General features: G+C 50.5%; 1 protein-coding gene across 1 annotated transcript; it reads left to right on the top strand.

The window, feature by feature from the left end:
- Positions 1 to 22,961: 22,961 nt before the first annotated feature.
- Positions 22,962 to 25,654, top strand: PtA15_1A493 (uncharacterized protein; the record flags this gene model as incomplete). Its single annotated transcript, XM_053165526.1, has 13 exons — positions 22,962 to 23,143; positions 23,346 to 23,448; positions 23,518 to 23,534; positions 23,633 to 23,649; positions 23,751 to 23,991; positions 24,084 to 24,252; positions 24,355 to 24,421; positions 24,507 to 24,596; positions 24,704 to 24,768; positions 24,848 to 24,942; positions 25,070 to 25,155; positions 25,248 to 25,506; positions 25,597 to 25,654. 13 exons carry the CDS (start codon positions 22,962 to 22,964, stop codon positions 25,652 to 25,654), a joined length of 1,449 nt encoding a protein of 482 aa, XP_053016709.1.
- Between the last annotated feature and the right edge of the window lie 509 nt (positions 25,655 to 26,163).

The raw sequence follows: 26,163 nt of genomic DNA, 5'->3' as shown, positions 1-26,163 counted from the left end.
TTACCGAATACAATACCGTCATCGACGTGTATCCACACAAAAATAGTTGAATTTCCTTTCTTGTACCAATAAAGACACTCTTCCACCTCGTCACAATCGAATTCCCATCCTTGCAATAGCCCCTTGAAATGCTTCCACCAACAACAACTCGCCTGTCAAGTCCCGTACAATGCTTTCTTTAATTTGAGTACTTTGCCTTTCAGATTGGGAAACAATTCTACCGGTGGGTCCACATATAATGTCTCATTGATCGGACTATGGACAAATGCTCCAGTTATGTCAAATGAGTTGATTTTCCAACCGTTCTTGATCGCCAGTGTAAGTAACATTCTCAGAGTTGTCAGGGACGCCGTCGGGGCGAATGTCGACTTAACATCTCGCCCGAGCCACTGCTTGAAGCCTCAAACAACGAACCTTGCCTTGAGCCGCTCAATATTACCGTCTGATCTACGCTTGATGTCAAAAACAAACCTAGTCCCAATGGAACGTTTGTTGTCCTTTTCCTCGATATCAAAAGTGTCTATCTGTTCTAGTTGATACCATTCCGACAAACACGCCGCGCGCCACTTGTCTCAATTTGGACACAAAAGCGCATTCTTCAGGTTAGTAGGAATTTCCGCATCCGATATTGCCTGTATGTCCTTGATTTGAGAATCTTGAGCTTCACAGATCTCCTTGGTCTTCACTTGCCCGAGATGAAGTGTCCTACGTGCAAAAGAAGGGTTAGGATCTCCTACCGCGGATGGGATAATTGGTTTCCCTTGAAAATCAAGGAACTCAGCACACTCTGAGTTGATGACCTTCTTGGTCGCCGGGTTCCAAAAGAACCATCCTCTCTTGTTGTCCTGGTAACCAACCAGATTACCCATCCAGCCTTGCTGATCCATTTTGCGTCGGCGTTCCTTAGGGATGTGGACACAAGCCCTCGTGCCAAATGGGTAAAAACTGTCGGCCATTGGTTTCCGGTCCGACCATAGCTCAAGCGGAGTCGACTTGAACTGAACGTTGGAGATTCGGTTTATTAAGAAACAAGCACAACTGTATGCATACAACCAAATATACTTTGGGAGATTTGAGTGTGAAAGAGTAGTCCGGGCTATGTCGCCAAGAGTAGGTTCAGTCGTTCCGCCTCGCTGTTCTGTTCCGGAGTGTAGGGTGATGTGAAAATGATTGATGTACCAACCGAAGCCAAGTATGATTGAAACAATTGTGTCGTGTATTCCTTGGCATTGTCACATCGGATGAAGCGCGGTGCTGACTTGAAGTGTAACATGAGTCGTTTTATGAGTGAGATGATGATTAATGGTACCTCCGAGCGATTCTTCATGGGAAAGACGAAAGAGTAAGTGGTCGCATGATCCCGGACAGTCAGAATGAACCGGTTGCCGTGGATGTCCGGGTCTAGCGGTCCCAACACATCCGTTACTAATAGATCCAAACAATTTTCCATCGGTACCACTTCAGGAGGATGGTGTCGTCGCCGTTCACTCTTGCATTCCTTGCAAGATTCAAAAATGAAAGGTGTCCACGACTTGAGGTCGAAAGAAGGAACAAACTGTCTGAGGAATTCCTTTACTACCAAGTCTGACATGTGGCCAAGCCGGCAGTGCCAATCGTAGGATGGAGTCGAGATAGAGAAATTGGGCGAAACAGAATTTATGAAAAGAGAAGTGTTTTTGATTGAATCCGGAAATATGATCCACGAACGCTTGCGGTAAGAGGCCGTGATTGAGAAATGTCGCGAAGTCAATGATATGTCGTTGTTGGACAGGAACTCCGGCCTGAACCCCGCGTCAATGAATTTTCCCAGACTAAGAAGAGTGCCGGACATCTCCGGGCAATATAGTACCTTTGGGACCGCTAGGGTACCATCCCCACTGGTTATCCAGAGGTGCCCACTGTGAGTTGCAGTCATGTATCCCAAAGACGAGGCTAGATTCAGTCTCACTGGTGGCCGTAAGGGAGAAAGAAAAGAAAAATTATGGATGAATCCGCTCACGTGGTGGGTTGCCCCAGAATCCAAAACCGTGCCTGCGCCGGCAGCACCTGTTGCATCCACACCCACGGCTGATTGAACCGCCGCATTCTCCTCATCACCGGTGGGTGGGTTGTTTGGAGGTGCCGCCTGACAGGGGTATTTGGTGGCTGCAGACCGGCGTCTCTGCGGAGGACCAGACAGGTTGATCTCCAATGCCCTGCGCCCCCGCAATACAAACAAGGCTTGCCAGCCATGAGGTTCGGATTGCTGGGTCCAGTGTTACCTTTCCGGATATTGTTGATCGCAGCCGCAATGTCATTGATTGTCGGATTTCCCGGACTCCCAACGTTGGGACGACCCTGAACGGTGTTTTGAGGCTGTTGACGGTTGGGTTGTTGAAATTTTTGTCGTTTAGTTTGGTTGGATCTTTGTGGACAATACTGTGGGTTTTGTTGGCCCGCATTCTGGTTAGAAGTTCCCCATTGATTTGGGTGTGTCGGGTTTGGCCAGGTCCGGAATACAGACGGGTTACCTGGGACAGAGGAATCAAACCGAAGGGATTCGCCGTATGCCGAGGTAATGATTGCTTCAATATCCCTCGCTGTAACATCAGCCTTGCCAGTGAGTTGTAAGGAAATGTTCTGAAATAACTGAGATCGAGACATCAAAGCCGGCGGGGGAACAATTGATTGCAGTATGAGGCTTTCCACGAGAGGCGAGATCGTAGCACCAACCTTTTGTAAGTCGCCGAATATCTCGAATGTCTTATTGAACAGTCCGGGAATCTGGGACGGTTCGGTCGAGGGACCGGATACTCAAAGTTCCAACAATTTGTTGATAAGTTCCATCTGGCAAAATCGGACAGTACCTTGGAAGTTGGTTTGGACTGCCTCAAAAGCCTCGGTTCCTGTGGTGTATCGGTTGACTAGAGATGACAGCTTGTCATGCACGGTGATTTGTACCAAGAACAAGAGGCAAGTGTTCTCTTGAGCGGATAGTTTGGAATAGTTCTCCGCTTTGTTGAAGAAATTCGGGTGTCCAAGTGTGAGTAGGACGACCCGGGTGAGTCCACGTTTCCACCTGTTAAAGTTCAATCCATCTGCCAATAGGTGTTTGACATTGTTTTTGTAGATGCTTGGCTGTTGCAAGAACTTGGTTCTAGGCAATATCTCGGTCACAACCGGTTGAGACATGGGAAGAGTGGGTGGCTTGTGAAAGAACGCAGTTTGAGATACCACAGAGGTCAAGACCAGCGAAGACTGTTGAGATTGGGGAGATGTCGGAGACTGGGGAGATTGGGGAGACTGAGAAGACTGTGTAGAGGAGGTGGTCCTTGGTATGTTGACCTTCGGCCGGTACTCAGGCAATGGGATGACTGTTGTGAAGGGTAGTCCAAAGGGATTCCTGACGATCCTGCTGTCGATAGGGACTGTTTTCGATGCTGATGCCCTTTCTTCAATTTGTCGGGTCAGGAACTTGGAGAAGACGTAAGAAACCGCCGAGATGAAGGGCGATGGAGGACAGTCGTGTTCTAATGGATTTGATTTTTCTTCAATCGGAGAAGGTGGTAGGGGTGGGAGTCTTAGGAGTGCTTTGTAGGCCTTTGTCTGTTTTGGTCGCTTTGCTCTTGTTGGTGGAGGAAGCGGTCCCGTCAATCCAGGTTGTTCTCGTCGGGTATTGACCATAAACCGTATCCAATGAGTCGAATATGTCGTGCCAAAAAACAATAAAGGCTAGCAAGTCGGTAGACAGATGACTCTTAATCTGTTGAGGCTAAAAACCCTTGACTCTACATTGCTCCACCTTGACCTCCTCTTGACTTCTGCATGCTCCAAAAGTGGAGTTTGTCCACCCCACACTACAACAACCCTCAGAGTCCTTGTTTCTAAAGAAAGATCAAAGGAATCAAATGCTACAACCGGCTCCGAGCCCCAGGTAGGTTTATAAATTATCTTGTCATTTCTCCGGGTGGCATATTTATATGTCTATATCTAATTCTGCACATTCCTTACCTTTCAGACCGAACCCTCCTCAACCCAAGAGACCAGTGCTGCGCCCAAAACCATTTACAACATGACGCAGGACTCAGATGACAAAAACAAGAAAGCGGCTGCACGTTCACTCAAGTCCAAATCCAAAAAGAAGATTGTACCGCGCAAGGATGGAACCAGCAGTGTGCTTGTTTATTTTACCCAGATCGGAGATTCTCTTCCATATAATTGTGTGTGGTGCAAAAAGATTGTCAAAGCGTCGACCTCCTAGTACTACACAACTTGAAGATTCACCGCAATGGTGTTGACTGTAAAGGAACGATTCAAGCTGCTTGCCCCAATTGAACCAGGGCTATTGCGCAATGTTGCAAGCTACCTCCAACTTCGGCTCAAATTGCTCAAGAATCCTCTGAGTTGGACAAGAAGTTGGGAACTGCACTGTCACCCTTTGTTACAAAGGGCCGTTTAGAAAATCATCAAACAAATTGATGGTCTACTGGCTTATTGAGCATTCACAACCGTGGGCTAGCTTCGAAGATAGGATGTTGCGTATTGTCTGTGACAATATGAATCCCCAATCGGTCTTCTATTCCCAAACCTGGGCGGCAAAAACGGCTCAAAGCCTTTATCTAGCGCTTCAGCAAGCAGTATTGGCTGATATCAAGGTAGGTGATCTCGATGTTATGAAACTAGTCTTTGTTTAATTGCCACTAAAACTAATACTTGATATTCTTCTTTTTAGAATGCCGACTCAAAGATCAGCCTTGTCTCCGATGTTTGGACTACCAAAGGAGGCCATAAAGCTTTCATTGCGATCTTGGCATGCTACATAAAAAAGGAGTGGGTCTATCGATCGCAGCACCTTTCGATCAAATACATATTGTGGAACCACAAAGGAAAGTTCCTTGCTGCACCGTTGGCCAGGGTTGTCATAAAAAACAATCTTCATAAAAAGATATGTACAGTTTTGTTTAACATGAATAGGTAAAATCTGTTTCAAATCCTGATCTTTGGTTTTCTTTTCTTACATCCTAGCAAAAACGACAGATTCAGGTTCCAATAACTTCACAATGACAGCTGAATTCTCGAGTTTAATCAGTGATCATGATGGAACGTTCTGGGATCATTTGGTCAATCATCAGCGCTGTTTCTGTCACGTAATATCACTTATCTTGGGTGCGGGCCTTGCTGCTATAAAGCTATCCACTGCTGAGGGCCCTCCTCCGCGAAAACCCAAATCAATCACCTCCCTTCCAACGATTAGCAAAGAGGGAGAGATGCTAGAAGATACTCCAGTTTCCAATGCGGAGGAAGAGGCAAATGAAGATGATCAGTCATGTGAATCTGAATTGGAATCTGAACTCGGATCCAACCAGAAGCCGGCCGGAACAACCAAGAAGAAAGGAAAGTATGCCAAAAGTGGAATTGGTTTTACTTTGATGAAGGTGAGATACTCTTGGTGTTTATCATTGCTGCATATCTTTGTCACACTGAATTGAAAATCATCCATCATTCTTGCAGATCGACTATGTGTGTCGATGCATTGCAAGCTTGCCTGCAAAGCAATCCGAGTTCAAGGTTTGGGCTCAAAAGCTGGGTTACGAGGGTCCTGGAATTATCGGTGGGTATGGTATCCGATGGAATATTGCTTATGACAGCAGGGACCGATCATACAATGCGCAAAAGGTATGTCAAAGCTCCAAATCGAATTGTGAAGCCCTGCACTCCTTGCAGGGTTCACTAGGTGTCACACCACCTATCACATGACCCACACAGCCAGATATATAGTCTCAGGCTCTCCCCCTCCTTCCTAGCCTGGCAGAGACCAGTCCTTTCATTCTCTTCTCTCTCTCTTTCCTTCTCATCCTCAAAACTGGTGTACATAGACTGAAGAGAGACCTCCGGACCCCTTCGACATCTCTCTGCCAAGCTAGTCATCTGCAATACAGCCCCCGAGGACGTTGGTTCTAGAACCTCCCCAGGCCTTGTGCCTTGTCCCACCAAGCCTCTCTGCCTCCAAACAGTGAAGGGTCTCCCAACCCTTACACAAATACACTTTTGAATTTCCCTGGCTGATATCTTGTGGTTGGCCTTAGGTGATCAATCAGCTTCTGGTAAATGAATCCGAGAGTGGAAAAGGCAAGGCCTTCTTCAAAGGATACAAGTTCTCTTCCAAAGAATGGGAGAATTTCAATACCCTCAACACAGTTCTAAAGGTATGAACAACGGTGGGCCGCTACGCTAAACTATCCGTAGCGTGCGCTATCCGCTAGTTTAGCGTTGCGTAGTTCCTGACACATTGCCGTTAGTTGTAGCGCCCGCTACGGGCCGCTAAACTACGCTAACGGGCGCTAACAGCGCTATCAGCTTTTTTAGCGGTTGAATAGCACTGCTAGCGCTGATAGCGGCGATAGAGGCCCTGTAGTTTCAAGGGGTGCCTGTTAGCGGTAACGGGCAATCACTGCCCGCTAACGGAAAACCCTGTCATTTGTAGTTTAGATCCGCTACGCTGCGCTGAACTACAGACTAAATGTAGCGTAGCGGCCCACCGTTGGTATGAATCAGTCAATCTGATTGTACTTAGACCCAATGATTTGATTGATCTGATTGTGCTCAGACCCAAGAACTAACGGACAAACTAACTCTTATAGGAATTCTTGTTATTGACCAAGAGGATGGAGGGCGATGGGCCATCTTGTGCAATGGTTCTCTTTGATTATAGTCGCTTAATTGATTCACTTCAGAAACACAAGGAAGCGAGTAAGAATGGAGTCTTGGTGTGCAAGTTTGATCCAATGATCAAAGTGGCCAAGAAGTACTTGGAACTTGCTCTCAAGTGTGAGCCAATATTGATGGCAACCATGCTCCATCCAGCTTGGTGATTGCTCCTTTTTTTGAATAAGTTCCCATCACATCATTCAACCGCTCAGCAGCTACTCACCAAGAAGTTCAAAGAACGCCAAGCATTCCTAGAACTGCCAACCCAACAGAATTCACAACCTGAAGTTGTTGCCAAAGACAAAGAATATAACTTTTATCCAAGCTACCCAGGGCTAGAAAATGGCAAAGAGGAGCTCATGCAATACCATGATTCAAAGTTCTTCCTGGGAATCAAGGGTGATGTTTTGTCGTGGTGGAAGGTATGTACTTCAAAATTCATCCATCTGCTCACATTTGGTCCTGGAATTGCTGAATTTCTTTTTCCAATCCCTGTCATTTGTGATGCTATCTTCCCTTGCAAGGGAATGCCTTTCTTGTGCAAGTAGCTCCACTTGTGTTGAGCGAACTTTCTTGGCAGCCTCAGACATCTGTACATCAGCCAGGAGCTCTCTGGCCCCTCAAACAATTGAAAGGTGCATCAGTTCGCACCTCTGGATTCGTAACGGTGTCAGGGCTGCCGGCAACTTTCAAGATTGCCAAGCATTGTTGGACGCGGCGGCCGAAAATCCCAAGTTCAAATCTGACCGCAAGAAATAAAAATAATACTATTCCTTCCCCCTTAGATGAAATGACAGTTTTTTCCCCCTGCCCTTTGAAATGAATGTTTTTTCCCCCTGCACCCAACACTATTATAGCAAAAAGCGCACTAGCGCTCTGAACTCACTATTCAGCGGCACCAAGCCGCTAAAAAGCGGCTATCTAGCGGGTTTGCCACTATTATAGTGGTTAGCCTAGCAGTGGCCCACTCTTTGCCACTACAAATAGTGCGCTATTATGATCTCATGGGTTCCCACCCCCTGTTCCTGAACAAAGAATCAAAGCGGCATGGCCGCTTCCCTCAGCGTAGCAAAGCTGACCTGGAATTTGCTATGCTTCGGCTACGCTCCCGCTTTGCGTAGCGTAGCTTTTGTGATGTTGGTGTAGATAAACTTGATTCTCCTTTTTTTCTTAAGCTTGATGGGATTTTCCCGTTGAGCAGCGCTGTAGAGTTGGAGCTATGTACATCAAGAGAAAGCCTAACAAAAACTCCCACGTTGTACATGATGCTTATTTTGTAGTCTGGTGATAGGGAAGTGGCCGTGGTGTGCAAGGTTGGCAGATGTGAACAAGGTGGGCTTAAGGATGAGAAAGATGGTTTCTTTTCAAGAGACAAGCTCCTGCAGAGTAGTGTGCAAGGGAAGGCTTATTCCGCCTGGAAGTTGATGAGGCGATGATGCAATTGGGCTGGCTCGGGGTGGATGGCCACTTGAGAATATCCAGATGGTCTAGATTTCACCACCCGTGCTCTCCTGACATCCCCACCCTCAACACCCACCACAACCAAAAACCAAAGAACTGAAGAACACCAAAGCTTGAAGTTGATCAGTTGTACAAAACTGTCATTGCTTTCCTTGCACAGATTTCCACGAGGACTTGCCACTTCAGCCACTACCAGATATCCTGAGTGGGATATCCAGTAAGAAATCCAGGATACCCTGTATCCCAAAGCACACTCCGTCATAGGAGTGTGCCAAAGCACACTCCGTCATAGGAGTGTGCCAAAGCACACTCCGTCATAGGAGTGTGCCAAAGCACACTCCGTCATAGGAGTGTGCCAAAGCACACTCCGTCATAGGAGTGTGCCAAAGCACACTCCGTCATAGGAGTGTGCCAAAGCACACTCTGTCATAGGAGTGTGCCAAAGCACACTCCGTCATAGGAGTGTGCCAAAGCACACTCCGTCATAGGAGTGTGCCAAAGCACACTCCGTCATAGGAGTGTGCCAAAGCACACTCCGTCATAGGAGTGTGCCAAAGCACACTCCGTCATAGGAGTGTGCCAAAGCACACTCCGTCATAGGAGTTTGCCAAAGCACACTCCGTCATAGGAGTGTGCCAAAGCACACTCCGTCATAGGAGTGTGCCAAAGCACACTCCGTCATAGGAGTGTGCCAAAGCACACTCTGTCATAGGAGTGTGCCAAAGCACACTCCGTCATAGGAGTGTGCCAAAGCACACTCCGTCATAGGAGTGTGCCAAAGCACACTCCGTCATAGGAGTGTGCCAAAGCACACTCCGTCATAGGAGTGTGCCAAAGCACACTCCGTCATAGGAGTGTGCCAAAGCACACTCCGTCATAGGAGTGTGCCAAAGCACACTCCGTCATAGGAGTGTGCCAAAGCACACTCCGTCATAGGAGTGTGCCAAAGCACACTCCGTCATAGGAGTGTGCCAAAGCACACTCCGTCATAGGAGTGTGCTGTTATGAGCTGCGTTCACGCGCCGTGCGCCGCCCTGGGAGGACATGTCATTCACTTGTACTTACATGTCACGCGCCTCTACCACTTAGAGGCGCCGAGGGGAGAGACTTAGAGTTTCCCCATCTAGCAATTTACAATCTAGCTAGGAGAACCCGCGCATCAGAACCAGAACCCCCTCCCCCCTCACAGGACGACTCTAACATATTGCTAGATCTACTATCAAGAGGGACGAGGGCCGAACAAGAACCAGACAGACAGATCAGATCTCAAACACCGAACGCGCGGGCTACGAGAAATAGAACAGAACCCAACCTTGAAAAAAAAAAAAAAAAAAAAACCCCCGACAGCCATGGCCGACGATATGAATACGCTACGACAACGAGTCAAAGAGCTGGCGAATAAGGTCGACGAAGAGCAAGCACTGAGGGAAAGAGCAGAAGCCCAACTAGCGGCTGCCAGAGCAGGGATGGTCGCCCCTGCCATCGTCCCTGTCGTTAACCAACCACAGAACCAACCGGCGGAGGGTGGAGCAGACCAGGCAAAAGGCCCCAAGATCAGCGTGCCGGACAAGTACGACGGGACTCGGGGAGCGAAAGCGGAAGTTTACGTGACTCAAGTCGGCCTGTATGTCATTTCGAACCCCCAAATGTTTCCGGACGACCGCAGCAAGGTCATCTTCTCAATCTCTTACCTCACCGGTCAGGCGAGTGCTTGGGCGCAACCGTACACGACTAGACTATTCGCTGGGATGCCGGTCCCCTACGTCGAGTTCTCCACAGCATTTCAAATGATGTGCTACGATACTGAGAAGAAGTCCCGCGCCAAGAAGGCGCTCTGTCAGTTGAAACAAACGAAATCTGTCGCTCAATATACATTCCAGTTTAATCAGCACGCGACGGATTCCGGGTGGGAGAAGGCGACCTTAATGAGCCAATATCACCAGGGCCTGAAGAAGGAAGTCCGCTTAGCGCTAGTCCTCGCGCGTACCCAGTTCACGGAACTCACCGACCTCTGCAATCTAGCGCTGAAAATCGACAACGAGATCAACGGCGCGGAGACAACCCACTCTGATCCCGCCCCGGCGGCTGACCCGAATGCTATGGACTTATCTGCTCTGCGAGGTCAATTATCGACAAACGAGAAGACCCACATGATGAGGAACGGCTTGTGCTTCCGATGCGGCGAAAAGGGGCACATTTCGAGGGAGTGTCCGGAGAAGTCGAAGAAAGGGAAGGGAAAGGAGGCAATTAGAATCACCGCGTTGGAGGAGGAGATCAGGCGTCTCAAGGCGGACAGGGGAGGACCGGACAATGCTGGACGAGCGGAGCAGTCAAAAAATGGCGACGCTTGGGTGTGAGGGTTGTGCCTCACCCGAGCAAGGAGGACGATGTAGTAGTCAAACTTGGGGCTTGTCATTCCATTAGTTTAAATGAAATGGATAACCGACTGTTTATCAGCACCCCTTTCTATCCTCTACTACCCTCCCGTGCCACAACCACCCCGACCCTAGCGAGATTCCTTGTAGACTCTGGGGCCACCCACGATGTCGTGAGTGAAACATTCGCGGCAGAAGCCGGCCTAAGGCCGACGCCGGCGAAGACGATTAAGACCATCTCAGGATTTGACGGGTCCAAAAGCCAGTCATTGTTCGAGGTGACTTTACTACTGGACAAGGATACCGAACCCTCAACATTCATGATCGCGCGACTGAAGGATACATACGACGGGATACTCGGCATGCCATGGATCAGAAAGCACGGCAACCAAATTGACTGGCGCACGCGAAGTTTTCGCCCGGGACTAGAAGAGATCGCCACCGCCAAAGCGGTGTCGTCAGATCCGAAAAACACCTCACAGGACGGGGAGGAGCCCGTAGTGAGGCACGCTAGGAAAACTGACGAGGGGGTGCGCGCTTTATGCCGATCAACACCCCCGCGATGTGAGTTATCTCCCATATCCTCGATTCCGAATTCCTCAGATAGCATAGGAACATCTGGCAATTGGGTACCTTTTCTAGGACATTTGGAACAGGTACCGCTCACCACCGCCTCGCCAGGATCCACTGGAACCACGACCGCCGGGAAGGAGACCGCCACCGCTGAGGCGGTGTCGTCAGATCCGAAAAAAACCTCACAGGACGGGGAGGAGCCCGTAGTGAGGCCAGCTAGGAAAACTGACGAGGGGGTGCGCGCTTTATGCTGATCAACACCCCCGCGATGTGAGTCCCCAACCATCTTCCAGTCATCCCAAGATGGCACAGTTATGAGGACAACTGGCAAGCGGACATGCTTTGTAAAACCCCCTCCACAGGAATTGCCGACCGCAGTGGTCGTCGACGCGGCTAAGACCTCCTGGTCGACATCAGCCAAACTGGCGGCGGACGCCAAGGGTCAGACCCCGGCAAAGACGGCAGAGGAACTTGTACCGAAGAGGTACCACGCGCACATTGAGATGTTCCGCAAGACAGAGGCACAGCGGCTACCTCCAAGACGCAAATACGACTTCAGGGTTGAACTGATCCCCGGAGCACTCCCGCAGGCCAGCCGAATCATTCCTTTGTCCCCAGCCGAGAATGAGGCACTGGACAAGCTTGTTAGAGAAGGTCTAGAGAATGGCACGATAAGGCGGACCACTTCGCCTTGGGCCGCCCCGGTTCTCTTCACAGGGAAGAAGGATGGTAACCTACGACCTTGTTTCGACTACCGAAAGCTCAACGCGGTCACGGTCAAAAATAAATACCCGCTACCATTGACGATGGATTTAGTTGACAGTCTACTTGATGCCGACCAGTTCACCAAACTTGACCTCAGGAACGCATACGCAACCTACGCGTGGCGGAAGGCGACGAAGACAAACTAGCTTTTGTTTGCCGAGCCGGACAATTTGCGCCGTTGACTATGCCGTTTGGGCCGACAGGCGCACCGGGATTTTTTCAATTGGTTATCCAGGACATCCTATTGGGCCGGATCGGGAAGGATACTGCGGCATATTTGGACGACATAATGATATATACTCAGCCAAATAACAACCATGAGGAGGCAGTTATGAGCATTTTGGACACACTCAGCAAGCATCAGTTGTGGCTTAAGCCCAAGAAGTGCGAATTTTCAAGGAGCGAAGTCGAATACCTAGGCCTCCTTATCTCATGCAATAGGGTCCGTATGGATCCAACAAAAGTGAAAGCAGTATTGGACTGGCCTGCACCGGTAAACATTACGGAATTGCAAAGATTTATCGGATTCGCCAACTTTTACCGGAGGTTTATCGATCAATTCTCCAGGACGACCAGACCGCTGCACAATCTGACTAAAACGGGTACAAAGTTCTTATGGGATACACGCTGCAATGAAGCTTTTGAGCACTTGAAGACGGCCTTCACAACGGCGCCAGTACTAAAGATAGCGGACCCTTACCGACCTTTCCTTTTGGAGTGTGACTGCTCCGATTTCGCACTAGGCGCGGTGCTGTCCCAAGTCTGCCCAAAGGACAACTTGCTACATCCAATAGCTTACTTGTCACGATCCTTGATACAGGCTGAAAGAAACTACGAAATATTTGATAAAGAACTGTTAGCAATTGTCGCGGCGTTCAAGGAGTGGCGCCAATATCTTGAAGGGAACCCGAATCGATTGAAGGCGGTAGTCTATACTGACCACAGGAATTTGGAAAGCTTTATGACTACTAAAAGCTTAACACGCCGCCAAGCCAGATGGGCTGAAACGTTGGGGAACTTCGACTTCGAAATTATTTTCCGACCCGGGAGACAAGCCACGAAACCTGATGCACTATCTAGACGACCGGACTTAGCCCCAGACGGCAGAGATAAGTTGACATTTGGGCAGTTACTGAAACCGTGCAACATCACTCCGGAGACTTTTGCGGCGGTATCTGAACTGGAGGGAAGCGAAATTGACGAATGGTTTGTGGACGAGACGGTGGATTTGGAGGAGGCCGAAAGGTGGTTCGAGATCGACGTCCTAGGGATGGAGGAGGCCCAATTCGAGCGAGAGGACCCGATCCTGTCGGACACCCAATTGATAAGTCTTATCCGGGACGCCACTTGTAATGACGAGAGATTGACAACGCTGATACAAAGTATCCAAGGCAACGACTCGAACTACTCCTATGTCGATGGCGTGGTACACCACGAGGGACGCATAGAAGTACCGGCGGATGAGCGCATCAAGACAGAAATAGCAAAGAGTCGCCACGACAGCAGACCGGCTGGACACCTCGGGAGAGCCAAGACCCTGTCTTTGATAAGGCGGAGTTTTAACTGGCCGTCAATGAAGCGGTTCGTGAACCGGTACGTCGACGGTTGTGACTCGTGTCAAAGAGTGAAGGCATCCACACAACGCCCTTACGGAACCCTAGAACCGTTGCCTATACCGGCGGGCCCGTGGACGGATGTTTCCTACAACCTGATCACAGATTTACCGGAGTCAAAAGGAGCGGACAGCATCCTGACTGTAGTGGACCGGTTGACCAAGATGGCCCACTTTGTCCCGTGTCAAAAGTCTCTCTCGGCCGAAGGATTGGCGGACCTGATGTTAAAGAATGTGTGGAAACTGCATGGGACGCCGAAAACAATCGTCTCGGATAGGGGGAGCGTTTTTATTTCAAAATAACAAAAGAGCTTGGCAAAGCGCTGGGGACCCGGCTATGCCCGTCAACGGCGTACCACCCGCGGACTGACGGACAATCCGAAATAGCCAACAAAGCCGTGGAGACGTACCTGCGCCACTTGTCGGATACCATCAGGACAATTGGGAACCGCTACTGCCGATGGCAGAATTCGCGCACAACAACGCGGACCATGTGTCAACAGGCATGTCCCCGTTCATGGCCAACTACGGTTTTGACCTGACCTTCGGCGGTATAGTGTCATCCAACCAATGTATCCCAACGGTAGAAGCACGCGTCAAGAAGCTGACAGAGACGCGAGAAGAACTCAAGGCGTGGTTGGAAGATGCGCAACAGAAGATGAAGAATCAATTCGACAAGCACACGAGGAAAACTCCCAATTGGAACATCGGGGACGCGGTGTGGCTCAATGGAAAGAATATTTCCACAACAAGACCCAGCCCTAAGTTGTCCCACCGATGGCTGGGACCTTTCCTTATATCAAACAAAATCTCACCTTCAGTATACGCGCTGACCCTCCCTGATTCTATGAAGGGGGTGCACCCGCACTTCCATGTTTCATTACTTAGGAAAGCTCAAGAAGACACAATCCAGGATCGAGGGGCAAAACCACCGGAACCGGTGGAAGTGGAAGGAGAGATGGAATGGGAGGTGGCGGAAGTTTTGGATTGCCGACAGAGAGGGAAGCGGATAGAATACCTCATTGGATGGAAGGGTTACGGACCGGAGGCCAACTCGTGGGAACCAGCCACAAACCTTCAAAATTGTCAAGAATTACTCGGCGATTTCAACAAAAAATTCCCCGACGCGGCGCGAAGGCACAAGAGGTCGAGGAGGATGTGATGAGGGTTGGCTTTTTCCCCAAGGGGTTTTTTAATGCCGCCCGGGGACGAGGACGCAGAGCCGGGGGCTTGGGCGTTAAGGGCGGGGTAGTGTTATGAGCTGCGTTCACGCGCCGTGCGCCGCCCTGGGAGGACATGTCATTCACTTGTACTTACATCTCACGCGCCTCTACCACTTAGAGGCGCCGAGGGGAGAGACTTAGAGTTTCCCCATCTAGCAATTTACAATCTAGCTAGGAGAACCCGCGCACCAGAACCAGAACCCCCTCCCCCCTCACAGGACGACTCTAACATGTGCCAAAGCACACTCCGTCATAGGAGTGTGCCAAAGCACACTCCGTCATAGGAGTGTGCCAAAGCACACTCCGTCATAGGAGTGTGCCAAAGCACACTCCGTCATAGGAGTGTGCCAAAGCACACTCCGTCATAGGAGTGTGCCAAAGCACACTCCGTCATAGGAGTGTGCCAAAGCACACTCCGTCATAGGAGTGTGCCAAAGCACACTCCGTCATAGGAGTGTGCCAAAGCACACTCCGTCATAGGAGTGTGCCAAAGCACACTCCGTCATAGGAGTGTGCCAAAGCACACTCCGTCATAGGAGTGTGCCAAAGCACACTCCGTCATAGGAGTGTGCCAAAGCACACTCCGTCATAGGAGTGTGCCAAAGCACACTCCATCATAGGAGTGTGCCAAAGCACACTCCGTCATAGGAGTGTGCCAAAGCACACTCCATCATAGGAGTGTGCCAAAGCACACTCCGTCATAGGAGTGTGCCAAAGCACACTCCGTCATAGGAGTGTGCCAAAGTACACTCCGTCATAGGAGTGTGCCAAAGCACACTCCGTCATAGGAGTGTGCCAAAGCACACTCCGTCATAGGAGTGTGCCAAAGCACACTCCTTCACAGGAGTGTGCCAAAGCACACTCCTTCACAGGAGTGTGCCAAAGCACACTCTGTCATAGGAGTGTGCCAAAGCACACTCCGTCATAGGAGTGTGCCAAAGCACACTCCGTCATAGGAGTGTGCCAAAGCACACTCCATAATACACCACAGGACGAGTGGTGGCCTCTGTGACGCCCCATGGACCCCGCATGTCAGAAGACGCCTCAGCGCTGCGCTATGACCATACCCTCTAGGGGCGTCCTCGGAAACATGCCCACCACGCCACAAGGTGACGCCCCATTGCCGGCCCCTCCCCTGAGGGCGTCAACGTGACGGCCCCCTGGCGCTGGCAGGCCGGTGGGAGGTGACGCCCCCTTGGCGGGATCTTCCCTGCACGTGTGGACCTGATCTCCGCCTGACGCCTACCAGAGGGCTTTTCAGCGGCGGTCGGCGGCACTATTGACGCCCGGTTACCGTGGAAGGTGTGACTTGTTGGGCAGCCCTGGTTCAACGGGAGGGGGGTGGGGCAGCCACCTCGCTGCGCGGCAGGGTAACGCCTTGGGCACAGAACTGGGTTGTATATATGCGGCCCATAAGTGGTTGAGGGGTTGTGCCCGAGGTGTCAGCGGCGGCGCAGGGGTAGATGTGATGAAGGCGTCACATGCGACCCATGTGTGGGTCATCCAGATGCGACCAATGGGCGCTTTGGATTACGGCCCCACAACGGGGTAGCTCACCGCCAATCGGCGGCAGAGGGGCGTTCCCCTGCGACCCCAGGGCCGACTAATAAGGCCAATTGGGGCCTAGAAATGGGCCACTTTGGCGGGGCTCAGCTCAAACGACACCAAGGTAGATGGTGCTGCGGGTCCAGCCCGCGCGCGAAACATGATGGGTCAAACTAGGCAGAGGGATTTCATTGCTTGATAACAGAAATAGTGGGCAATAGGAATATGTGTGCCTGCCTGGGGAGTGAACAGGGTAAAGTTTGTCTAATTATATGGTCATGAACACGGCATCGAACAAGCCACAAATCGATCGATGGCTGCCTGCGTGGTGGGGAGCACAAGCGCCGCTGCGTCAAGTTTGCCTTCTTTTGGCTCCTCCCCAAAAAGGCAAGCAGACGGTACCCACTGTGAGGCACAAGGGATCAGATGGCTGGTGGACTGATGGTTAGGCAGGCAAGGCTAGCAGATGACTTACTGGTTGGTGATGTTGCCTGTCAGGGCTTGGTGTGCATGGAGGGTGGTGTCAATTGTTAAGATTTCAGCTCAAGGTGATGAGGCGATGGAGGCGTATTGGGAGGTGAAAGAGGAGCTGGTGACTTGACTGGTTAGGGGCTCAGGTTGGTCAGTTTGTTTGGGGCTCAGACTCGATGATTTTTATTTCATGTCCAAGGAGCAGACTTTAACCAAACAACTAGAGAGCCCCCCAGCAAGATCCAAAGGGGGGCCTAACAGCAATGACAGGGGACAGGTGACAGGACAGGACAGGGTACTGGACAGGTAACTGAACAGGTGACATGGACAGGACAGGAACAGGAACAGGGACAGGGTACTGGACAGGTAACTGAACAGGTGACAACAAGACAAGAACTGGAACTGGGACGGGAACTGGGGACAGGAACAGAAAAACAAAGAAAGTGAGCAGACTAAGAGCTCAGATTCTGAGATCAATTTGATCCCACTGCGAGATGTTTTGGTCTTGAGGGTTGGATGCGTTCATAATTGTGGCCAGGCGGATTCGTGTGGCGGGCCCAAATAGGCAATCAATTTGAGTTGGGGTTAGGGTGGTGGTGCCAGGATTGAGCTTAGCCCACACCAGCCTGGCGAGGTTCACAAGATTGGGAACTTTAGGGAGCGGGGAATCACCGCCGGAAGCGGCAAACCCAGTGAGAATTATGCATCTGACCTTGTATCGCATCTGTTTGAGTTGGGTCTTCACTGCAGAATGCACATGCTGCTCGGCTTCGTGATTACCCTCGACAAGACCTGGGGGGAAATCTGTCCTGCGCAACTCTTCTGGAAGGCGCAGTATTCCATCCTATGGGATAGAGTACATCATCAATGTGAAAACATAAGAGTAGGTAATGAAAGTGAGCTTACCATGACCATCTGGAACAACGATCCCTCTTGGTTGTCATTTGCATTTGCCTGTAAGTCTGGATTGATTATTGCCTCGGCGGCGAGGCGTTGAATCTGGGTCTGGACATTGAATGCACAAGGAGTTCATCATCTGGTGGGAGGATGGTGAGATGAGATGTGGATGGACTCACTTTGCGGCGCCAAACATTCTCACGGGGCGTGGGAGGCTGGGTTCCTGCTGGAATGATGTGCATTCATCCGGATTAACAGACCCTGTGATGGTTAGGTTTGCTATGGCTGTGCAATCCGCAGCTACTGTAATTGTCTCCGTCATCATAGCCCTAAGTTCTACACCTCCAGCCCGCCAGATATCAATCCGTGCTGTTATTCGTGCCACGGATAACAGCTGGCATATCCAGGGATGACCAAGCCCATAAACTCTGTGGGCCAACCGGATATTCCCCGGGCCTCAGGGGGCTCTCATGGTGCCAACGAGATATTGTGAAGCTCGTTGTTCATCACCTCTTGCCAGTCGGCGTTGGGGTTTACAGGCGGTTGAGGATTTTCATTTGCCCGGAGCTCGTCGTCAATTGTCCCGGTGTTGTTAGCGGCGGCCTCAATATCATTCCAAAACCGGCTATTAACGAGGTTGTCCTCATATTGCAATGGATCAGCTGTTGTGGGATCCACTTGATCAAGTGTTGGTTCCGCAAGTGGCGGGGGCCCTTGAGACTGGTTACCCTGGGCATCGGCCCTCTGGGCCATCCAAAGACCAACGTTAAGTCGGTGTACCGGAGTGCGTGGGTGACGCAGCCAACTGATGTTCCCCCTAGAAAGGGGGCAGGACTTACATAAGTACTTTGTACCATTGTATATGTAGTCTAGAATCAACAAACAAGGAAAGTTGGTCAGTTCTGAAATGATTAGCGTGATTCACTGATGCAACCTTACCATCTGTCTCGATGCGCTGGTTGCCATCCTCCATGATACGATTGGGTTGGTTATGAATGCAGCCACGCTTTTGCAGGTGGGGCGGGCGTGGCTTGGATCAGATTGCTCCTCTGGGCTGGAACATGAAACATGGGTTCATTGTAACAGCCCCATGTATAATGTGACCGAGATCGCTTCACCATCAGTCATAATAACTCCTGGAGGGAGAAGCGATGACGGCCGGCATGGCCGGATCCCAGTGAGCCATCCCTTTAGCCCAGGCTCTCCAGGGCCCGAGGGCAGCATGGTGGCCGCCAGGTGTTGCCTCCGGGCTGCCACAGGCACAGGCAGCCATGGTGTCTTGGGGGCGTGGCCTGAGGGCATCATGGTGGCCGCCGGGGGTCGCTTCCGGGACGCCGCGGCGGCCAACAGCCATGAAGTCTCCGGGGTGTGATGGTCTCACAGCCGCCTTGGATGAGGGCGCAAGGTGGGCGACCCCGGGGCCGCCCCTGTGACGCTGAGTCATTCGATGGTCTCGCTGGCGACTCGGTGCCGCCCTGACGGCCGTGGCGCCCAGGAGGCGACCGTTGTGGCGCCACCTCCTCATGGGTCACCTCTTCGCCATGGTGGCGCAAATTGTGGTCCTTGTGGTGTTGTGGGGGCTGAAGAATACGGCCGTCATGGTGGCCGCCGGGGGTCGCTTCCGGGACGCCGCGGCGGCCAACAGCCATGAAGTCTCCGGGGTGTGATGGTCTCACAGCCGCCTTGGATGAGGGCGCAAGGTGGGCGACCCCGGGGCCGCCCCTGTGACGCTGAGTCATTCGATGGTCTCGCTGGCGACTCGGTGCCGCCCTGACGGCCGTGGCGCCCAGGAGGCGACCGTTGTGGCGCCACCTCCTCATGGGTCACCTCTTCGCCATGGTGGCGCAAATTGTGGTCCTTGTGGTGTTGTGGGGGCTGAAGAATACGGCCGCGCGATTGTGGCGCCACAGCCTTTTTGAATTTGCCCCGCGGTGTAGGAGTGTGCCAAAGCACACCCCGTAATAGGGTTTGAGAAGGTTGCTACAGGATCCCTCAGAAGGCGACTTGTACTGAGTCCTGTGCTCCACTACCAAGTCAGCAGGAGGAGAGGTGCTACTGCTCCGCGGCCCAGGTGGTTCTATTTTCCATGTTAAGGACAAACAAGCTGAGCTTCTCTTCAGAGGGACTTCAGTCACTAATGTACCTATTGACTTGGAAGACGCTTATTTTAATCTCTTGGTTAGTTTTGTCAGCTACCCTCCGGTGACGGTTGCGGAAATCCATTTGGTGATCCAGAGAATCAGACCAAAGAAGGCGCTGGGCATAGACGGCATTGCTAATGAACTTCTTAAGTCTCTCTCTGACTATATTGCGGGAAACCTAACAAGCCTGTATAACAATATACTAATGAAGAGCAAATTTCCAACAATCTGGAAGGTTGCTGTAACAGCTATCATCAGGAAGCATGGCAAGCCTGATTACACCAATCCCTTGGCGTATCGACCGATATCTCTGCTCAGGACCATGGGGAAGCTATTTGAGCTGATTGTGGCCAGGCGGATCACTGCATGGGCGGTGTAGGACTCCAGGGATGGATGGGTAATCAAAGTTCCTTTGAGGGGGAAATAAATTGTATGATAGGTTGAAAGGCTATTAAAATCTACGGGTGGTTTGACAGACCTGCCCCTCTAATAGTACTATGCAAATAACCAAGAGTCTTGTAATCAATATTTAAGAAAATGTGGCAGATTCCAAGATAGCTCTTACTTTTATATAGTAATCTCTATCAGACCTAAATATCTAATTCAATTTGTTTTTTTTAGACCGGTTATAACTAAGGATAACGTGGTTTGTTATGGTGAAGTTCCTCTACTGTTGTTGATGTTATAATTTGTACTACTACTTCTACTACTACTACTACTACTACTAATATGCTAATAAGGAGAATGGGTTGTTGGTTGGTTGGTTGGTTGTTGATTGTGGGTTCTACTACTGCACTAACACTCTACTGACTGACTGACTCTACGCTACTCAAAACTACTACTGCTAAACTACCATATGTGACCAGACCTCTATAGGTTGATGGTGAAAAATAGAAATTATGGGGGGGAGAAGAGCTCCTTTTATATTGAAGAGTGAGGGATTTTAGCTCCAGGAGAATTTGTTTGAGGGAATTTAGCTGCAGGGGATCTCAGTTGCACAGCATATGTACACCTGTACCGCACAGTCACACAAACAATGAGGGAATTATGCTGCAGTGACACTATTTGTACACCTTATCTGCCTGCATATATTGCACTGCCTGATGTCATGTGTTGCTATGTACCCAAGCCACCTTCCATATCCTTCAGAATTTGTTGCTATGTAACCAAGCCACCTTCCATGCACTCTGCACCCAACTAGAATACTCCTCCTTTCCAGGATTTGGGGGTCAAAGCCTCTCTCTGGTCCTCCTTCCTCCCTCCTCCCTTGTCCTCGTAATAGTATCAGCGGTGGGTAGTTACGATACGCTACAATAACCGCTGTTATCTGTGTAGCGTAACGCTTGCCGTTACTGCGCTCAGGCGTTAGCGCTACTAGTAACGACTAGTTGTAACCCCGGGCCCGTATCGTAACGGGCCTGATTTTTCTGGTGCGTTACTTGCGTTACTAGTAGCTTAACACGTTAACCACCGGTTAACAAGATAAAGAGGGGCAAATGGCCCCCTCTGGATCATATGCAGTCCAATATCTGCCCCTCCGTGCGGGCAGATATCGTAACGGATGTTAAATGCCATACATCCTGGGTGTGCGATATTGTAACGCACTTCCGTTACGGTTAACGTGTGTAATGGGTTTCACATGTATGTAACTGTACTGTTACAATACCTCTGTATACATGCTCTTGGCATTGCAACAGGCACAGAACACCACAGCGGAGGATTCGGGAGTCCTGGCGGTAGGAAAGGCTTGGGGACAGAGGACGCTCTGTTTGCACTCAAGCACTGGGTTAAATCCAAGTGGTGGCTGGGCGTTTTCTGGACGTGAAGTCCGCCTATCCCTTGGTGCACCCAAAGAGGCTCATCCATTATCTTTTCCAAATGAAATGCCCTACATACCTGGTACTGATCATTGCAGACTTTTTGAAAGACAGGTTGACCACCATAAGACTTGATGACTTCACGTTGGAGGCGTTGCCTATCCAGATTGGCTTACCACAGGGTTCCCCTTTATCAGTGATACTCTACATATCATACAATAATTCTTTGCTGAATTAATGTTTTTCCACTTCCCTGGACACAGTATCAATCGGCTATGTAGACAATGTCGTGCATTTGGTAGCGGCGCAGACAGCGGCAGCAACTATGGAGGGTCTTTGCGCTCTCCAATGGGGTGAAACCCACGGAGCAATCTTTGACCAGGCCAAGGCACAGTTCTTGTGGTTGACCAAAGGTAAACCACCCAAGGGGGAGTTTGTTTTTGGTGCTCAAAGACTACCATTGATGTCCGAAGTCAAGTGGCTTGGAGTGTGGCTGGACAGGAAGATGCTGTTCAACAGGAATTTTAAGGCTTTGGAGGAGAAAGCTCACAGAACAATGAATCAGCTAAGGATTTTTGGAAATACTAGATGGGGTTTCAGGGAGGTGGACAGTGTGAGGCTGATAAAAACCGTTCTTTTTCCCAGGTTGACCTATGGAGCGGCGCTGTGGGCCACAGATCCAAACAGAGGGAAGGTAGCTGCCCTGGCTACCAAAGTGGACAGCCTGGCAGCCATATTCACGTTTGGGGTTTTTTGCTCAACATCAAACGCTTTCATCCGATTGAGATCCACAGCTCCAGGTTTCCAACAGGAGGCTATAAGGACTAGCTTCTCCTTCTTGTATAGGAAATTGATCACAGTCAAAGCTAACAACACGGTCCAAACGTTCATCCTATCAAGCAGGGCTGATTCCACGGCTAGATTTGCTGATTTGGCGCAAAATGGCTTGGCGGCGGACTTGGTGGATCAGGCAATGGTCAAGGATCCAGAGACCATCTCTCTCTCTTTCGAGTTTGGGAGAACCCCATCAAGGGGGCTGGAATACTTGAATCTTGGGTTGTCAAAAGACAAGGCAATATCCTCTGTTAAGTCTTTAGTTTTGTCTCTTGCTTTGGATCCGGGGACATTGTTGGTTTTCAGTGATGGGTCGTTTCACCCAGAGAAAGGAGGGGCGGGAGCGGCAGTCTGCATTGAGGCCAATAGCTTTAGCACGTACTCACTAGGGAGTAAGGCAATTGTCTCGAGCCACGAGAGTGAGACAAAGGGCCCGATGGGCGTGAGAGTGGGGAGCCCAATCCGAGAATCCGACCAGATATTCCGGGTATTTACCGGATATCACGTGACCGCTACCGGATATTCCGCGGGGGAAATCCAACAATGTTTGAAGTGCATGCATGCACCGACCGAGGAGCAGAGCAGCCACAATGACGACAGCAGACTCTCCCACCGCCCGCAAGCCTTCCTTCGGCGCCGGCATCCTAGGCTCATCCGTCGAACGCATGTCCTCCCACTCCCAATCACCGCAGAATAAGAATGACCGTCCCAGCCCCAGGAAGCCATCCATCGACCCGGGCAGGTCAATACCCCCCCTCTTCTTCTTCTTCTTCTCCTGCTCATCATCACCATCATCATGCTGTCCCCCCCGCCACCATCCATCGATAATTACCGTCCATCTCCCTTACTCTCCAAAGAGCTAGTCCCCCCAAAAAGACTTGCTTCCCCAGTTCACATATCGTATACTCATCCCTGTGCTTCTTTTGTTTGTTTTGTTGTTGCAGACTGGGCGGCATGCACGCCCTCACTCCAAGCCCACAGCTGGTCAAGGAAATGAAGGCGATGAACCTCAAAGGCCCCTATAACGTCCTCTTCATCGGAGCTGGGGTCAGCATTCTCTTCTAACATTTGAAACGCTGATTTGCCCTGTTGACGTCATGTATGTATGTGCTCTAGAATATCAACTTTGGAAGGTATACATGTCCTTCTTTGATGCTTGGCGCAGATATCCACTCCGAAACTCATCACTGAATGATTTGTCTTTCAAAACAATCCCCATCTGCGCATGTAGTGACCAAGGCCCCTGGAGTAAGTCCAAGCCACGAAAGAAGAAGCAGCAGCAGCGTCCCTTTCGTGAAGAGAAAAAAAAACTGACCGCGAACGATGGGATGAAACGTTTTTTGTACCAGATCATTCGGTGCGGCTGGAGCACAAGCTGCAGACTCGTCTGCGGGTCGTGGGCATTGTGGACCCGGCGATCCACCGCGCCAAGGAGGTGATCAGTGTCAAGTGCGGCTCGTTTGTCGAGGCGGCCTACAAGGATGCGCGGCTGTGCAAGGATCTCGACGAGTTTGCGAAGCAGATCCCTCCCGCTGAGACCCCTCATGCGATCGTCATCGGCAGTCCCGCCCAGTACCATGGTAGCAATTTGTAAGACTTTCAACCAAACCACCACCACAAGAACAACAAAAACACTGGGTTGACTTTCTTGCTTCCATTCTATTTGTGGCAACGGGAAACAGACCAGGCCAAGACTTGGAGCTCCAATGCTTGAAACACTTCCCAGATGCGGCGCTGTTTGTTGAGAAGCCGATCTCGTGTGCGCCGGTGCCAGCATGCTATGCGCTCGCCGACATCTTCGACAAGAAGCAATCAGTCGTGTCGGTCGGCTACATGTTGCGCTACCTGCAGGTAAACACACTGCCCGCTCAGCTTGGCCGGCTTCCCGTGCGCGCTCTTGCCGTCCACTCATCCCCTCGATTTGTGTGTGTGTGTGTGTTTGGTTGATGACAGGTCATCCAGCAAATGCAGCGCATTATTGAGGAGACTGGCAAGCCAGTCATGATGGTCGTCGCCCGATGTAAGTTGCATCGCTTTCCCCGGTCCAGTCAAAATCATCCGTAGTGACTCTCCCCCCTCGATAACGGGGTTTGGGACACTTTCAGATGTTTGTAGTTACGCCAAGATTAACAGTGAGGTGTGGTGGAACAAGTCCAAAAGCTTGGGCCCGATCGTCGAACAGGGCACCCATCTGGGTACGTTTTACATCGGTTCTTCCAAGTCACACTGTCTGCCACCCGCTTCCTGTGACCAAGAGCTGAGATTCGTTGTTGGTTTTCTATTGTGTATGGCGTCGGATCAGTCGACTTGTGCCGATACTTTGGCGGAGAGGCTCTCTTGGACACCGTCCAAGCCACCTCGACCGAGGCAAGTTTAATCGCCCCCAAAACATCTCCGTTGACCGCATCCTAAAATTGCTCCTCTGTTTGGTTGTGCTGATTTACAGCATTACGAGGAGGCGGGCAAGCTGGAGGCGATCCCGATCGACGAGTCCAAGATCCCGGTTGATGATCGATTACCACGAACCACTTCGGCCATATGGTCAGTCCCTTTCTCTCCACCCTCCATCTATACACCAGTAAGGTCTCGCAAAAAAAATCAATTGGTTGACTTTTTATGTTGTTTTCTCTTGGCTCTTATTGGCCGGTCATTTTTGTATCTCCTTCAGGAAATTCAACACCGGCGCGGTCTGCTCGTTCTCTCATGCCTTAACTCTCCAGGGCACGAAATACTCGACCGAGTTAGAGGTTTACTGTAAGCGGCCCCATCCGCATCCTAGTTCAAATATCATGGTTTGTGTGCTTATGTTGATGATGAATTGTGGGGGGCGGGTGTGGGTCGAGCAGTGGATGGATGGCAGATGAAAGTGGTGGATCTGTACAACGAGCCGACGTTGTATGTGCGCTCGCCGGAGGCGGATGCGGAGCAGAAGATCAACTTCCCCTCCGACGACCCCTACTTCAGCGAGATCTCGGCCTGGATCGATGCCAGTGAGAGTCGCGAGTCTCACAACGAGTCCGCGATTGCTGAGGACGACGAGACGGACATCCCGAATGGGATCCTTAGTTCCTTCAGAGACTCGTGTGGCACTTATGCCCTTACTTGGTATTTTTGCCCTCCTCTCTCTCTCTCTCTCCTTCAATTGGCGTGCTAATTCATTGCCTCTGTATTTCTCTTCTGTGATTCGGGGTTCAGGGCGATCAAGGAGGCCTCAGAACGCGCCAAGAAGACCGCCACTAAACCTTCCCAATAAATCAGCATTCCCCCCTTTGGCTGTGGTCGATGATAATAGTCGTGCCAGGCTGTTCAAGTTCTTCCTCGCCAGCTCCCAATCAATGGCACTTCTCATTCGGATGCTTAGGGCTGATCTAGTGCAATAGACAGGTGGGACGACTTCCATTTGACCACCAAGTCATTCTCCCAGAAAACAAATCTTGGTGGACAATTCCTTAAAATCTCTACATTGTATTCTTTTTTGTTTGTTTGTTTGTTTCAATACTCCCATTTCATGCATAGAAAGAGAAATGGATGCATGCTTATTGGTGCATTTGTAGACAAAATGATCTGGGTATAATTGTCTTTTATGTGTAGCTTCTAGCCAATGTGCTATCTTGGTCACTAGAAGAAATAACGAGCTCAATGAAGCCATCATTAGGGACATGGCAGTTCTTGAGGGTTTGTATGTGCCATGGGGGTTCAATCATGACAAAGTGATTTTTTACATTCGACACACGCAGAACTAGAGGTACATTTCATGGTTAC

The sequence above is a fragment of the Puccinia triticina genome, chromosome 1A (assembly GCF_026914185.1).
Source record: "Puccinia triticina chromosome 1A, complete sequence".
NCBI classification, from domain to species: domain Eukaryota; kingdom Fungi; phylum Basidiomycota; class Pucciniomycetes; order Pucciniales; family Pucciniaceae; genus Puccinia; species Puccinia triticina.
Note: the sequence above shows the minus strand (reverse complement) of the source record. Positions and strands in the feature narration are given on the sequence as shown.